Raw genomic sequence first — 14,939 nt, forward strand, 5'->3', positions numbered from 1 at the left:
AGGAAAGGCATTTTTCAGTGCAGGAAAGTAAAGACAAATGCACGTACAGGTGCAGTAGAAAAGACTTGGTAGAAAAGTAATCTCAAGATTGAGACTTGGACACTGTGGGCTGAGGAGTGGGCTGGCTCTGATTGGAGAGCATCCTGAGTGTGGAGATAGTGAGACAGTAAAACATGTGCAACTCCAGAGCAAAATATACGCCAGTCAGAGAAGGACTCTCTTCAGGAAAGTTGGGGCCGATGGGGAAACTGTTTTTCATATGCAAACGCTTCTTAATGTGGTGGAGTATCTTCACAAAACAGGCTTGTTCACATTAATTTAATGTAGTTCTTAATAACAAACAGCAGGGGCGGCAATACGCCATAGCTGCGTCTAGTCTGTCTAACTACGGAAGAGGAGGAAGAAGATTAACTCCAGAGGGTGGCAGTGGTGCAACATTAAGGACACAAGCTGCCGAAAAAACCCCAGAAGAAGTACAACATTCGTTTTAGCTCGTCACGCACACTGACAGGTATCTACGTCTGATTATTTCTCTAGTTTTAAATATAATTACAACGCATTTTTCATATTGATTAGTAGAATGGAAATACCTAAAACAGCTGTCGATCCTGGGGAGTTATTCGTAGCCTCACGCGTGTGTTATCACTTTTAACGAGTTCATGACAAGTGTCCTCGCCACCCGGCACCAGGCAGGCAGCAGTGGCACTTAGTGCTAGTTAGCTGTAGCCGCTAACGCTGAGCTCTCCTCAGCAGGTTCATACATCCACCAGCGTTACTGTGGTAACGTTAGCTAACTGTTGTCGTATTTAACTGTTGGAACACGTCACTTCATTCACTCAAGATAGTCACTTTACCATTGACAGTTGTCAGGGCAACTAACGTTAGCCGGCATTGAGAGTAAGTTAGCCATGTAGCTAACCTTCAACAGGGCGTTGGTTTTTAGGTTATTACCAGTAACAACCAAAGCGTTTTATAGCCCTGTCTGTGCTTTCACATTTTTATCAGGTAGAGCCGTTATCTCACCCCTCTTCCCCTGCCAGCATGGCTGCAGACTCGATGGAGATTGACGATTCTCTTTACAGGCAAGTCTAGTTACCCTTTTCCTCTAACATACAGGAAATTACAGTAATGTGCTTTATACTAGACTGTGTGCTCCTCAATTTCCTACTTCAATTCAATTTTATTTATAGTGCCAAATCATAACGAAAATAATCTCAAGACACTTTACATATAGAGAAGGTCTAGCCCACTCTGACTGACTTATTTATGGTTTACAGAGACCCAACAATTCCTCGATGAGCAGCAGCAAGCCATGCTTTCTATAATAACAATCCTAATAATGATAATACTAATGTATTTACAGTAGTTAGTCAGCAATCTTGTGCACACACTGGCAAAAGAAATGCTTCCTTTTAATAGGCAGGAACATCGAACAGACCCAGCTCTATGTCAGATGGGGTGTCAGACAGACAGACACAACCACATAATTAACTTAAACTATAATAATAATAATAATAATTATTATTATTATTATTGTCTATAGTTCTGTGCTTTATACTGCACTTGGTGCTCAACAATTTCCTTCATGATCTCTCTCTCTCTGTCACTTTTCCTCACATTTCCTCTTCCTTCCTTTCTGTCTGTCCAGCCGCCAGCGATATGTGCTGGGAGACAGTGCTATGCACCAGATGGCCCAGTCCTCAGTCTTTCTCAGTGGTATGGGAGGACTGGGAATTGAGATTGGTACGCTAAATGTCACACTATTGCACATCAGAACTGTAATATATTCAGTGCCATAGTATTTGCATGATCTGCATTGACTATTGTGGTTTGACACTAAACAAATCAACTCTCTGGTTTCACAGCAAAAAATATTGTCCTTGCTGGTGTGAAGGTATGCGCTTTCTCACTTAATTTTTTGAGTGCCCAATACAGCGACAGTATAAAATGTTTCAATGGGGGGTGTATTAAGAATTTTATCTTTTATCTTTATTTTCTTCTGTGCGCATGTGTGTGTACAGGCAGTCACCCTTCATGACACCAAGCAGTGTGAAACATGGGATTTGGGCTCAAACTTCTTTATCCGCAAAGAAGATGTGTTGAGCCAGAGGAGAAGGTAATACACACACACCACTTAACCCTCTTAGCCTCTGACTTTATTTGCAATCTGAATTTCTTATCCACACTTTTTCCTGTAATAATATGCAACTCTTCTAGCTCAGTTCCCATGTCTGTCTTTTACAAATTGTTATTCACCCTCTTATTTTTCAACCACAGGGTGGAGGCAGTGTGCCCTCGAGTCGCAGAGTTGAACCCTTATGTCCATGTTGACATGTCTTCCTCTGCTCTGGATGACAACACTGATCTCAGCTTTCTCGGAAAGTATCAGGTATTGCTTTTTATTCTTTCACAGAGGGTGTGACCGGCTTTTATTCGTAGCAGTTACAATAGTTTCCAAAAGAGACGGAACTTTTCCCGCCTTTCCAGTTAAAGGTCATAATTTGAAATGTTGTAACTGTCAAATCATCTAGTAGGATTTGATAAAACATTCAGGATTTTCATATTCTAGTTGCTGGCTGGATGCACCTGTTTACAGGTTATTAATTAAACAATTGATAATTGTCCCTTTGTCATTTTTTTCTATGTGGCAGATAACCTTAGTTAAAATCTGCATTGTTTCCTGCTCTGCTCTCTCTTCCAGTGTGTGATTCTGACTGAAGCCAGATTGAGCCTACAGAAGAAAGTGAATGAGTTCTGCCACTCGCAACAACCCCCCATCAGAGTAAGTCTACAGTTCCCACAGTGGTTATACTTTACAGAGCATTAGCTAAACCATGTCTGAGACATGGGGAACACACAGACAGTCAAACATTAACCAAACCCTTTGCCTATATATTAAGTAAACTGTTCTACCATATGTTCTTTCCAGTTCATTGGCTGTGACGCATACGGCATCTGTGTGCGGGTGTTTTGTGATTTTGGAGAGGAGTTTGAGGTTTCAGATCCCACAGGAGAGGAGCCCAAGGAGATTTTCATCCAAAGTATCACTCAGGTAGTCTGAACATTCTTAAAGGTTGAATATGGCGATTGAGCAGAATGCTGACAAGATCGTAGTCGCGACAACAAAAAATAATTCCAGCAGTCAGGTTGCCAGGTTCTTTGCCATAAAAACAAGTATTGCAGAGGAGTTTGACTGACAGTTACCGCCGTTACAGCTAAGTAAACATGAAAGTTAGCTTACCGATCAAGGACAAATGTAGCCATTTCAGAGTGTGTTTGAATGTCGTTGAATGCCTTTATCTCAGTCCATAGAGTGAATGTTTGGCCTATATTGACTCTCGTATTTGCCCGTCTCCAGTCACTTAGCTGCAGGATTGGCAAACTCCATTTTACCCAGTGCCAGCGCATAGTAGCTGCGCCGGACAACACACAGCCCTGGCAACCTGCAATGCCGGCTGCTATTAGCTGGTACAATGTATTCAGAACGTGACAGAAAATCATTGTCAAAGCAATACTTTCATTCTGTACCCCTCAAAACGCCCTGTAGTCAGTCAGTCAGTCACAGACACACACACACCCTCAATTCTACACAATGCCCCATTATGACCATGTGAAAAAAGTTTTCTTGAGTTTTGAAAATGTATTAAAATTAAAAAACAAAGAAATCATATTTACATAAGTATTCACAGCTTTTGCTTAATTCTTTGTAGAACCACCTTTGGCAGCCTCTACAGCCTCAAGTCTTTTTGAATATGATGCCACAAGCTTGGCACACCTCTCTTTAGGCAGTTTTGCCCATTCTTCTTTGCAGTACCTCTCAAGCTCTATCAGGTTGGATAGGAGACGTCTGTGCACAGCCATTTTCAGATCTCTCCAGGGATGTTCAATTGGATTCAAGTCTGGGCTCTGGCTGGGCCACTCCAGGACATTCACAGTGTGGTCCTGAAGCCACTCCTTTGAGATCTTGACTGTGTGCTTGGGGTCGTTGTCCTGCTGAAAAAGGAACCGTCGCCCTAGTCTGAGGTCAAGAGCACTCTGGAGCAGGTTTTCATCCAGGATGTCTCTGTACATTGCTGCATTCATCTTTCCCTCTATCCTTACTAGTCTGCCAGTTCCTGCTGCTGAAAAACATCCCCATAGCATGATGCTGCCACCACCATGCTTGACTGTAGGGATGGTATTGGCCTTGTGATGAGCAGTGCCTGGTTTCCTCCAAACATGACGCCTGGCATTCACACCAAAGAGTTCAATCTTTGTCTCAGACCAGATAATTTTTTTTCTCATGGTCTGAGTCCTCCAGGTGCCTTTTGGCACATTCCAGACGTGCTGCCTTGTGCCTTTTACTAAGGAGTGGCTTTCGCCTGGCCACTCTGCCATACAGGCCTGATTGGTGGATTGCTGCAGAGATGGTTGTCCTTCTGCAAGGTTCTCCTCTCTCCACGGAGGAACGCTGGAGCTCTGACAGAGGGACCATCGGGTTCTTGGTCTCTTCCCTGACCAACGCCCTTCTCCCCCGATTGCTCAATTTAGACGGCCGGCCAGCTCTAGGAAGGTGGTTCCGAACTTCTTCCATTTACGAATGATGGAGGCCACTGTGCTCATTGGGACATTCAAAGCAGCAGATATTTTTCTGTATCCTTCCCCAGATTTGTACCTCGAGACAATTTTATCTCTGAGGTCTACAGACAATTCCTTTGACTTCATGCTTGGTGTTTGCGCTCTGACATGCAGTCAACTGTGGGACCTTATATAGACAGGTGTGTGCCTTTCCAAATCATGTCCAATCAACTGGATTTACCACAGGTGGACTCCATTTAAGCTGTAGAAACATCTCAAGGATGATCAGTGGAAACAGGATGCACCTGAGCTCAATTTTGAGCTTCATGGTAAAGGCTGTGAATACTTACGTAAATGTGATTTCTTTGTTTTTTAATTTTAATACATTTTCAAAACTCAAGAAAACTTTTTTCACGTGGTCATAATCGGGCATTATGTGTTGAATTTTGAGGACAGAGATTAATTTAATACAATTTGGAATAAGGCTGTAACGTAATAAAATGTGGAAAAAGTGAAACGCTGTGAATACTTTCCAGAGGCACTGTGTGTGTATATATATATATATCATTATTATTATTATTATTTTTGTTTTATTTTATTTTCTTAAATATAGCTTTTTAATAAAGATTCTACATATTCAACCTTTATCAGTTATCTATCCATCTATCTGTTTCCAAAATTCATCTTTGATAATATGAGCCTACAAAAAGTACTCCAAAAATAGTTGATCTCCTTTTGAATTTGGACCCTTCAGGACAATCCCGGAGTGGTAACCTGCATGGACAACCAACCCCATGGACTACAGACAGGCCAGAGTGTTATCTTCAGAGAGGTCAATGGCATGGTGGAAGTCAACGGCATAGCACGGCCGGTCTCAGGTATTATTTCCACATTGTTGGTAATAAGTTCAGTATTTTTGATGTTTGTACTGTACGTTTATTATTGTAATGGTGAAACACAAGCATACCTGATGAATGACAGATTTACACAGAGATTTAGTGGCTGTGGTCAATATTCATATAAGGTGAAACAAATACATACTGAGTCTATTACTTTTATCAGATTTTGAACTATTCCAAGAACAGATTTGGTGAGATGTTTTCTGTATAAAGTGACATGATGGTACATTAATCTTGTGTGTGTGTGTGTGTGTGTGTGTGTGTGTGTGTGTGTGTGTGTGTGTGTGTGTGTGTGTGTGTGTGTGTGTGTGTGTGTGTGTGTGTGTGTGTGTGTGTGTGTGTGTGTGTGTGTGTGTGTGTGTGTGTGTGTGTGTGTGTGTGTGTGTGTGTGTGTGTGTGTGTGTGTGTGTGTGTGTGTGTGTGTGTGTGTGTGTGTGTGTGTGTGTGTGTGTGTGTGTTTGTGTGTTTTATTAGTCCTTTCCCCTCACAGTTTTGCAATAGGAGACACATCCCAACTAGAGCCATATGCACATGGAGGTTTCTTTGTTCTGGTGAAAACCCCTAAAACGTACAGATTTGTAAGTTGACTAGTCGTCATATCAACCAGCAATATTACATGTGAACGTTTATACATTCATGCTGTATACATTTCTAAATAAACATATTTGTTGTTTTTGTGTTCCGTCCACTTATGTATTTCAGGAGACAATAGAGAGACAGTTGAGTGATCCTCAGGTCCTGATTCCAGACTTCAGTAAACCAGAGGTGAGATTTCAAAGGTGCTCCTGGAGACTGTCAACAAAGCAAGATGAATGGGCCAGTTAGCCAGCTAACTTTGGGCTGAACCCCGTTCTACAACAAAGCGAGCTCACTTTACCGAGGCACATCACCAAAAAGCATAAACTATGCAGCATAACCCACTCCAGAGCAGGCGAGTTTGGATTCAATCCAAACTACTAACCATTCAGCTTCAGGAATAACAGAAGCCATCATACCTTCAGCATCCACACATGGCCAAAACCACTGCCTTCACATTATATTAACAAGTAAAGGAGCACATGTGCATACATACCACAAGAATCACATAGCATCTTAGGGCGCACTCACACTGTCCATCTGTACCATGCCCCGTGCTTTAGGGTACTTGACCCTGAGCTTGGGCACGGTATGGATGGACAGTGTGAGGTCGCACTCACACTGTCCATCCGTACCGTGCCCAAGCTTGTTTCACGGCTAAAGTCTAGTTCGTTTAACCAGTGTGAGTGCAACTGTACCGAGCCTAGCGCGGCACGCTTGCCGACCACAGCCCGTTTGGGAGAGGTGGGCTTTTGTAAAGCACGTTTGCACATGTACGAGCATGAGCGTGCGCACATGTACGAGCTTGAGGCCTACGACGGCTCTGACAACATTTTGTGTGCGCCTGTTCAGACATAGAAAAAAGAAAAAAAAAGAAGACGGACCATGCGCGGACATTTAAAACAAAAGGTTCACGTTGGTGTGATGCGGAGGTGGAGTGTTTACTGCAGATTTGGTTGGATGAAAATGTTCAAAAACAATTGGACAAGACGCACAAAAACCCAGAGGTCTACTGAAAGATTTGTAAACAAAGCGACGCATAGCGATGACGTCAATTAATGCGTGTGACGTCTTACGGCGTGATGGCGTATAGGCAGCAAGAAGCATTCCGCCGAGCCCCAGGCAGTGCGAGTACAAACGGGCCTGGCCCGCGGGGGGAGAGGGAGGGGGGGGCAAGTACCCTAAAGCCCGGGGCACGGTACGGATGGACAGTGTGAGTAACAGTTAATGTTAGTTTCAGTGAGCCCAGATATCTCAGAATAGTCTTGCTAGTAAACCTTACTATTTGATAATTACTGCTGTTTACAAACTGAGTTTAACCAAACAGTCTTTTTTTTTTTTTTTTTTCAATCTAATCATCAGGCCCCACTACAGATCCATGCAGCCATGCTGGCTCTGGACACCTTTCAGGAGCAGCACAGCAGACTTCCCAACATTGGGTAAACAAAATATTTCTCTGCTTTTTGCTGTCTAGATTTTATCTGCTGCTTTACTTTCTGTACTTCAATAGCCCCTGAGAATATCATTTGTCCCGGCTGCAGATTTCAGTGTGTTAAGTTTGTGAAATGTGACACATTCAGTTGTGAGCAGTTTTCATTTTTTTTGCTATCAGGTGTTTACAGGATGCTGAGGTTTTACTGAAGCTAACAGAAGAAGTGAATGCAACTCTCAGGAACAAAGTGAGTGTTGTTGTTTTGTTTTTTTCTATCCCTCATGCTTTAATTTTCGTGAACCTGCAGAGATGCACATATATCCTCGTTGACAGACAATTGCATGCATTCATATGCCCTAAAATCTCTCTATTTTTCCCCTTTCTTTCTTCCTCTTTCCTTCCAGGCTTCTGTGAATACTGAGTTGGTGCGCTGTCTGTCGAGAACAGCAAGGGGAACTCTTCCTCCCTTAGCAGCAGCTGTAGGAGGTATAGCCAGCCAGGAGGTTCTTAAGGCCATCACAGGGAAGTTTGCACCACTGCAGCAATGGGTAGGTTACTGAATTTGAACCCTTTTCCATCGGAACACAGCAGTGCAAAACATTAACTTAGTTTTTTAGTAAATTGTGTTCCCTTTAAAAATGTTCCTCTGTCTTTTAATATCATTTCCTTCTCTGTTTCTCCTTGGTTTAGTTTTATCTTGATGCCATCGAGGTAGTCAGGCCACTTCAATCTGTTTCTGCTGAGGAGTTTTTCCCAAGGGGCGATCGGTATGATGGATTACGAGCTTGCATTGGTGAATCAATGTGTCTAGAACTGCACAAGCTCAGGGTCTTCATGGTAAGGATTGTGCAGTACATACAAGGTCTCTCTTATATTAAGGTTTATGTCCAGATGAACCCTACAGTGTCTTCTCTTCCAGGTGGGCTGTGGTGCCATAGGCTGTGAAATGCTGAAAAACTTTGCACTGCTTGGAGTGGGATTGACCAAGAGCTCAGGAGGGGTGGGTGTTCTTTCTGCATTTCTTCTCCTCTGTTTGACCCTATTTATTTATGTGTTGCAATGTATTTCATAGCTCGATCATATGTATTTAGTGTTTTGTTATTTGTCAATTCCCAGGTATGCATCACAGACCCAGACCTTATAGAAAAGTCTAACCTCAATCGGCAGTTTCTCTTCAGACCACATCATATACAGGTGAACCTTTTAAATGCAATATTTATTCACCTTTTACAATTTGCAGTGTTTCTCTTCTGCTGTGCAGCTGTATGTATAATGTAGGAAAATGAAAAAGTATCAGATTGGCTGATACTCATACTAAAGCACTCAGATTACAATCGAATCAATCACACAGACATTCACACACTATCTCCTGGCCTTCCTGTTTCCCAGAAACCGAAGAGTACCACAGCAGCAGAAGCAACTCATGATATCAACCCAGACCTGCAGGTGGATGCTCATCTCAACAAGGTGTGTCCTGCTACTGAGAGCATCTACAATGACTCCTTCTACTCCCGCCTGAACTTAGTGGTCACCGCGCTGGACAACGTAGAGGCTCGGAGATATGTTGACAGGTTGGTGCATATATGAAAATGACACAATCAATACTCAATCAATATCCCCATTGACTGAACCCATGCCTCACCATAAACACAGGAAGAGTATGCTTATGGCATGAATGGAGGAGAAGGCATTTCATGAAACATTTAGTAATTTGGCCAACAACTGATATCATGTTTCAGCATTTTTTTTTGTTTGTTTTCAGCCGCTGTTTATCCAATCAGAGAGCTCTCCTGGACTCTGGTACCATGGGAACTAAAGGACACACAGAAATAATTGTGCCAAATTTGACAGAGTCCTACAATAGCCATGTGAGTACAATACTGTATATGTGTGACCATCTTTGTCTTTTTGACTCTGTGTATTCCCTGTATTATCTCAGTCCCGTACCAGACCTGCTTCACACATCTTTATGGTGCTCTTAAATATATCGTTTTCTCTTCCTTACCAGAGGGACCCCCCAGAAGAGGAGATCCCATTCTGCACTCTCAAGTCTTTCCCCTCGGTCATAGAGCATACCATTCAGTGGGCCAGAGACAAGGTCAGTCATCTCAAAAACACAACAAATGATCAATATCACTTCTGATGGTATGTGTCAGCGTATTGTCCTAATTTAAAACTTTTTCCTTGGGTTTGTGTAGTTTGAGAATTTGTTTGTCCACAAGCCCTCCATGTACAACTCGTTCTGGCAAACCCACAACTCGGCTGAAGCGGTGCTACAGGTAAGACTTTGCATGTCAGGTCTTGTTTTGACCACTTATAAGGAGCCTTTGTGTTCATCTTTGCCAGCAAGGCAATACTTAATTTGGAAAAAAAAACAAATTTTATAATTAATTTTTTTTTGTCCAGCGGATGCGGATGGGTGAAAGTTTGGAGGGGTCATTCCAGGTCATTAGGCTGCTGAGCAAACGGCCTTGCCAGTGGGAACAGTGCATCGCTATTGCCCGTCTGAAATTTGAAAAGTATTTCAAGAGAAAGGTAGTCTCTTCCTAAAAAAAAATAATCATTTCACGGATTGTATGTATTAGTTCAAGCATGTGTTTACATGGTACTGATTTTGTTTTTATGTAGGCGCTACAACTGTTGCACTCTTTCCCCCTGGAAACAAGGTTAAAAGATGGAAGTACGTTTTATACCCATAAAGTTGTCAAATTATTGAATATATATAACTACAGTAGCAATTTTACTAAAAAGCAAATTATTCTTCCCCTTTCTTAGATTTGTTTTGGCAGTCACCAAAAAGACCTCCAGCACCTTTTGATTTTGACTTGAAAGACTCTCTGTGAGTACGCTCTTACGTTACAGTTTAAGCCTTTCTTCTGTTGTATGAATCTTATCTAAGCTTGTAAAACTCTCCTCTTCTCCCATCAGGCATTTCACTTTCATTGTTAGCACTGCCCGACTCTTCGCAGGGATTTATGACATCCCTTACTCAGAAAAGGTAGGTCACATGCACCCACGCATAGACTCTCTCAAACCCATACCCTCCCTAACTGACTGAACTTTTTCTTCTTTCTTAGGATCTCTCTGAAGAGGCGGTGACCAGAGTTCTCTCAGATGTCAAGATTCCTGAGTACAGGCCCTCAGAGAAAGTAAGCTTCACCATTATTCTTGTTTCTATCTGAGGTGTAAAAAAAAAAAAAATCCTTATCTTGTTGATTGTTTTGGATGTGTCCCTTCAAGTGTATAGAGACTGATGAGACGGCAAAGAAGCCTGATTCAATGAAGATGCCTGTAAGCAGCGAAGAAGAGAGGGAGGCCATCACACAGCTGGAGCAGGCCATCGCTTCTGACAGTGTTGCAGCAGGTTCGCAATATAAGATAAGCAAAACAAATGCTCCACAGGCAGATTTTTAAATGAACATTCCAGATGACGGCTAAATTTTAAAAACTGCAATCTGTAGTGGTATTTAGTTATAATAACTACAGACAACAGTGTGAATAGTTAGGGAACGGCAAGTCTCTTTTCCCATCCTATTAAGTAGGCAAGCCTATATTACAAACACTGTAAAACTACTTATAATAATGTCTGTGCTTTTACATGTAGAGATGTTAAAGGTGAGTCCACTGCAGTTTGAAAAGGACGATGACGGCAACGGCCACATGGACTTTGTGACATCAGCATCTGCTCTTAGAGCCAGGATGTACTCCATTGAGCCAGCTGACAGACTCAAGGCCAAACGAATCGCTGGCAAGATCATCCCTGCTATCGCCACAGCAACAGCTGCTGTGGCTGGACTGGTGAGAAACATTGGAAATTTTGCCATATTGGCGGACAATGTCAATTTCAACTAAATGAGTCACTTTTCAGAAATAAATTCACTAAAACGGTCTGAAAGAGGAAGTCGCCACGTTGACAACACTGTTTGTGTGGCTCTGACGATAGACAGTTGAAGAGATATTTTTCTGATTTTTAAATCCAGCTTTGTGTCATGACAGTATGTGCAGGTGAATGGTGTGGCTTCCCTCCGAGGCCAGAGTATCCCTTTAAGTCTCTGATTAAGATAGTTGTTCCAAATGTTTTCAAGGTTGCTCCTCCACGACTTTTGACTTGTAGTTGTTAAAAATTGAGAGCTTAATGTCTTATTTATTGACACTGCAACGCACCAGCGACATGTGTATGTGGTTGTACTTTGCTGCTGCTGCCACTGTGTGCGGTGTGTGTGTGAATGTGATGTTACTGTTCGTGCCGCTGTGTGCAACTTTAAACCAGATGTATGAAACTAGCTGACAACAGTATTACAATGTCAATGTAAATATACAGTGCGTATCGAAGTGTGGGTGAATTGCAGAAGTATAATTTTTGTTGTTCAATATCAAAAATATATTCATCAATTTGCATTATTATTTTTGCTGTGTTCAGGTGGCCCTCGAGTTGGTCAAGGTGATTGGAGGCTACGAATTTGAATCTTTCAAAAACTGCTTCTTTAACTTGGCCATCCCTGTAGTGGTGCACACTGAGCCTGCCCCAGTTAAACAGACACTCATAAGGTAAGCGCATATGCACAGGTGATAAAAGGCCTTCAATATTTATTTTTTTCATGTCGGCATCCCGTAATATCTATGATCACACTTTACTATTCCTCACCATCACAGCAGCAAAGTGACAATTCAGCTGCAATATAGCACCAAATGAAGGATCTTTAGCCATATTTAATTTATTGTTACAATATTAGTGACAGCTGTATGACGTCTTTCCCAGGGACAACATTTACTTCTCCATCTGGGACTGTTGGACTATCTTCGGTCATGAGGACTTCACTCTCTCTGAATTCATGAATGCAGTGAGGGTGAGATACCATTTACACACATCCACACTCTTTGCATTTCTGATGTAAATACATAATCGTTTTTCCCCTGAGGTTTGTTGTTGTTTAGTTGTAGTTTTGTCTTTTTCATGATTTGTTGTCTTATTTCAGGAAAAGTATGGAATTGAACCCACTATGGTCGTCCACGGTGTGAAGATGCTCTATGTGCCTGTGATGCCTGGACACTCAAAGAGACTCAAACTAACGCAAGTGTTTTCTGATTCTCCCACTTTTTGTGATATTACTTGCAAATAGAACATCTGTAGGTTATAGGAAGTCCGTCTCTTGCTCAGACACTTCATCTGGGTGAATGCTTTCTGTCATAGGGCATCAAAAGAGTCTCTTTCTCATCCCTGCACCACCCTGTGGATGTTTGCTTTAGTGTCTGTATTGTTGGAGGTTTCCTGGACAAAGGCTAGTAAATGTTAAAGCATGATGTTAAACCAAATGACAGATGCGCTTAACCTTGCCTCTGACTCTCTGCAGGATGCAGAAGCTGATCAAGCCATCAGTGGACCGTCGATATGTTGACCTTACCGTGTCATTCGCTCCAGAGGCAGACGGAGACGATGACCTCCCCGGTCCTCCTGTCAGGTACTTCTTCAGCCGCAATGGAGAGACACCCTGACACCTTCATAGATGTCATCCTCAGACCTCTTGTGTCCTTACTTCCCTTTCTTCATGTCAATTTTTGTATCCCAGTAACCTGGGCCAGGACCAAGAGCTTTCTTTTAGGATGTTCTCTGAAAAGGACAAAGCTCCTGGCCCAAACACCAGCCCCCCCCCCCCTCTGTACTCTACGGAGCAAGAAAAGGACATTCCTGGTCCCAATTTTCTTGCCCCAGATCTAGCCACCACGAGGCTGCTTGAGTAGCACTTAACTGCACCTGTGTACATATATTTTCTCTGTTCTGTTTTCTACTCCGGTGAAATGCACAGCCCCGCCTGTGTCAATGCCTTAATTGATGAACAACAGTGTTTTGTTTGTGGCAGTGAATCTGACTAAACTGTGTTTATAAAAACCTGCAAACACCCAACACACAACCCCATTAGCCTCATTTCTGTTTAAGTCTGCAAGGCCCTAAAGAGGGATAGTGGTAGGACTGTTGGGGCAGTGAAGTGGATTTGTAGTTCAAAGGCCTCACATCTTCTTATTCCTCAAAGTCCTCTCATTGGCTATGAACTTATTGCCAACCACAGAATTTGCCAGATGTTGGTCATCTCCCTTTATGGAAACAGGTCAAGCCAATATCTGTCGTATAATTTAGGTGTAACAGGTCACTGGACAAAGGCGAAACCACCAAAGATGCTGATTATCATTGTGTCTGCAGATGATTTGTTTTATGATCACTTTAACTGCCTTGTAAAAAAAACAAAAAAAACAACACATTTATATTGCAGGGGTTGGGCATTACCCAAACATAGAGCAACACACACATCTTGACCTGCTTCATCTATGTCAAGACTTCAAAAAGGCAGCAATTTTATTACATTGCTCCCCAGTCAATTGACATGCATCAAATGACGCAGCAGATGACTGTTGCACTTAACTGTATGGGTAAAAACCACCCACTAATTGTAGCTGCTAGTCTTACCTATCATGTTAAATACTAGGTAATACTAGGTAATGACAGCATTAATATCAGTTAACATGTTTGAGTAAACAATAGGGTCATTAGATTAAGTAATGGCATAAGTTCAATGGCTGACACACAAATATCCTTTTTGACTGACATGAAACTTCTGCACCACCATCTCGGATCACACTCCTACTGTTAAAAAACAATTCTTTCTTTCTTTCTTTTTTTTACGGAATCTGTTTTAATGATTTATTTGTTGGATTTGTTTATGGATGTGTGTCCATAACATGTATTTATTTACTTGTTACTCACTGAGCCTGTGTTGATGGGCTCTGTGGAGTCATGGCGCGCTGGATAATTGTGAATCAACAATGAACTTACACTTGAAGTGTTAAAGTAACTCACCCTTCTATTTAGTTCCAGTTAAAGGTTGTTAAAGGGGTCTTTAAAATAGTCTGCATTGGCGATTAAGTCAATGTAGTTTTGAACGGAATCATTTAAAAATATTTTTTTTGTATCAGGGTTATTGAGATCAACCCGATGATAATCCACAAACAGGTATCATCTGTGTTAAGACTTCAGTCACCAAATGCTTCCTCGACCATGTTTATTTTTCTCCCCATAACCAGAGATGGTGAATTTCACTTTGCACAGAAAACGTCATATCATATTGACAACACTTCTTGTGCACTGAATGTCACAAGTGGTAAACAAAACAATGTTAACGTGTGATAATGATGTATGTTCCTGTGACAGAAAACTCAACCAACGGTCCAATAAAATGTGAGATTTCAGGATGTCCTAAAGCCTAAAGCTGGTCTGTGTCTTTGTTTGAAATGCATCACAGTAGAGCATAAATGATTGTTTGAGAGAAAAATAATATTTTGAAAGTTAATTCTTTGTTTCAGTTTTTCTTTTGCATGCAACAATTGTGAAAAGAAGAAAAAAAGCTTCTCGTGAGATTATATGCTGCTTTCCGTTGTCATATATCGTAAACGCAATGGCCCTCATTTATCAAACGAAAATACGG

The 14,939-nt window shown here is 41.8% G+C and overlaps 1 protein-coding gene across 1 annotated transcript; it reads left to right on the forward strand.

Annotated features, from left to right (window-relative positions):
• The first annotated feature begins 476 nt into the window (after positions 1 to 476).
• On the forward strand, positions 477 to 14,674 carry uba6 (ubiquitin like modifier activating enzyme 6). The gene is made up of 32 exons (XM_083922484.1): positions 477 to 511; positions 1,006 to 1,082; positions 1,649 to 1,743; positions 1,866 to 1,894; positions 2,022 to 2,116; positions 2,278 to 2,389; positions 2,702 to 2,782; positions 2,930 to 3,052; positions 5,312 to 5,435; positions 5,931 to 6,034; positions 6,159 to 6,221; positions 7,395 to 7,471; positions 7,645 to 7,711; positions 7,869 to 8,012; positions 8,155 to 8,301; positions 8,384 to 8,464; positions 8,581 to 8,658; positions 8,854 to 9,035; positions 9,227 to 9,332; positions 9,473 to 9,562; positions 9,663 to 9,743; positions 9,871 to 9,999; positions 10,093 to 10,144; positions 10,240 to 10,303; positions 10,393 to 10,462; positions 10,542 to 10,613; positions 10,705 to 10,828; positions 11,069 to 11,262; positions 11,885 to 12,012; positions 12,224 to 12,311; positions 12,441 to 12,535; positions 12,816 to 14,674. Exons 2-32 carry the CDS (start codon positions 1,042 to 1,044, stop codon positions 12,955 to 12,957), a joined length of 3,078 nt encoding a protein of 1,025 aa, XP_083778610.1. The 5' UTR covers positions 477 to 511; positions 1,006 to 1,041; the 3' UTR covers positions 12,958 to 14,674.
• The last annotated feature ends 265 nt before the right edge of the window (positions 14,675 to 14,939 follow it).

This window comes from Echiichthys vipera (genome assembly GCF_963691815.1).
Source record: "Echiichthys vipera genome assembly, chromosome: 2".
Classification (NCBI taxonomy): Eukaryota; Metazoa; Chordata; class Actinopteri; order Perciformes; family Trachinidae; genus Echiichthys; species Echiichthys vipera.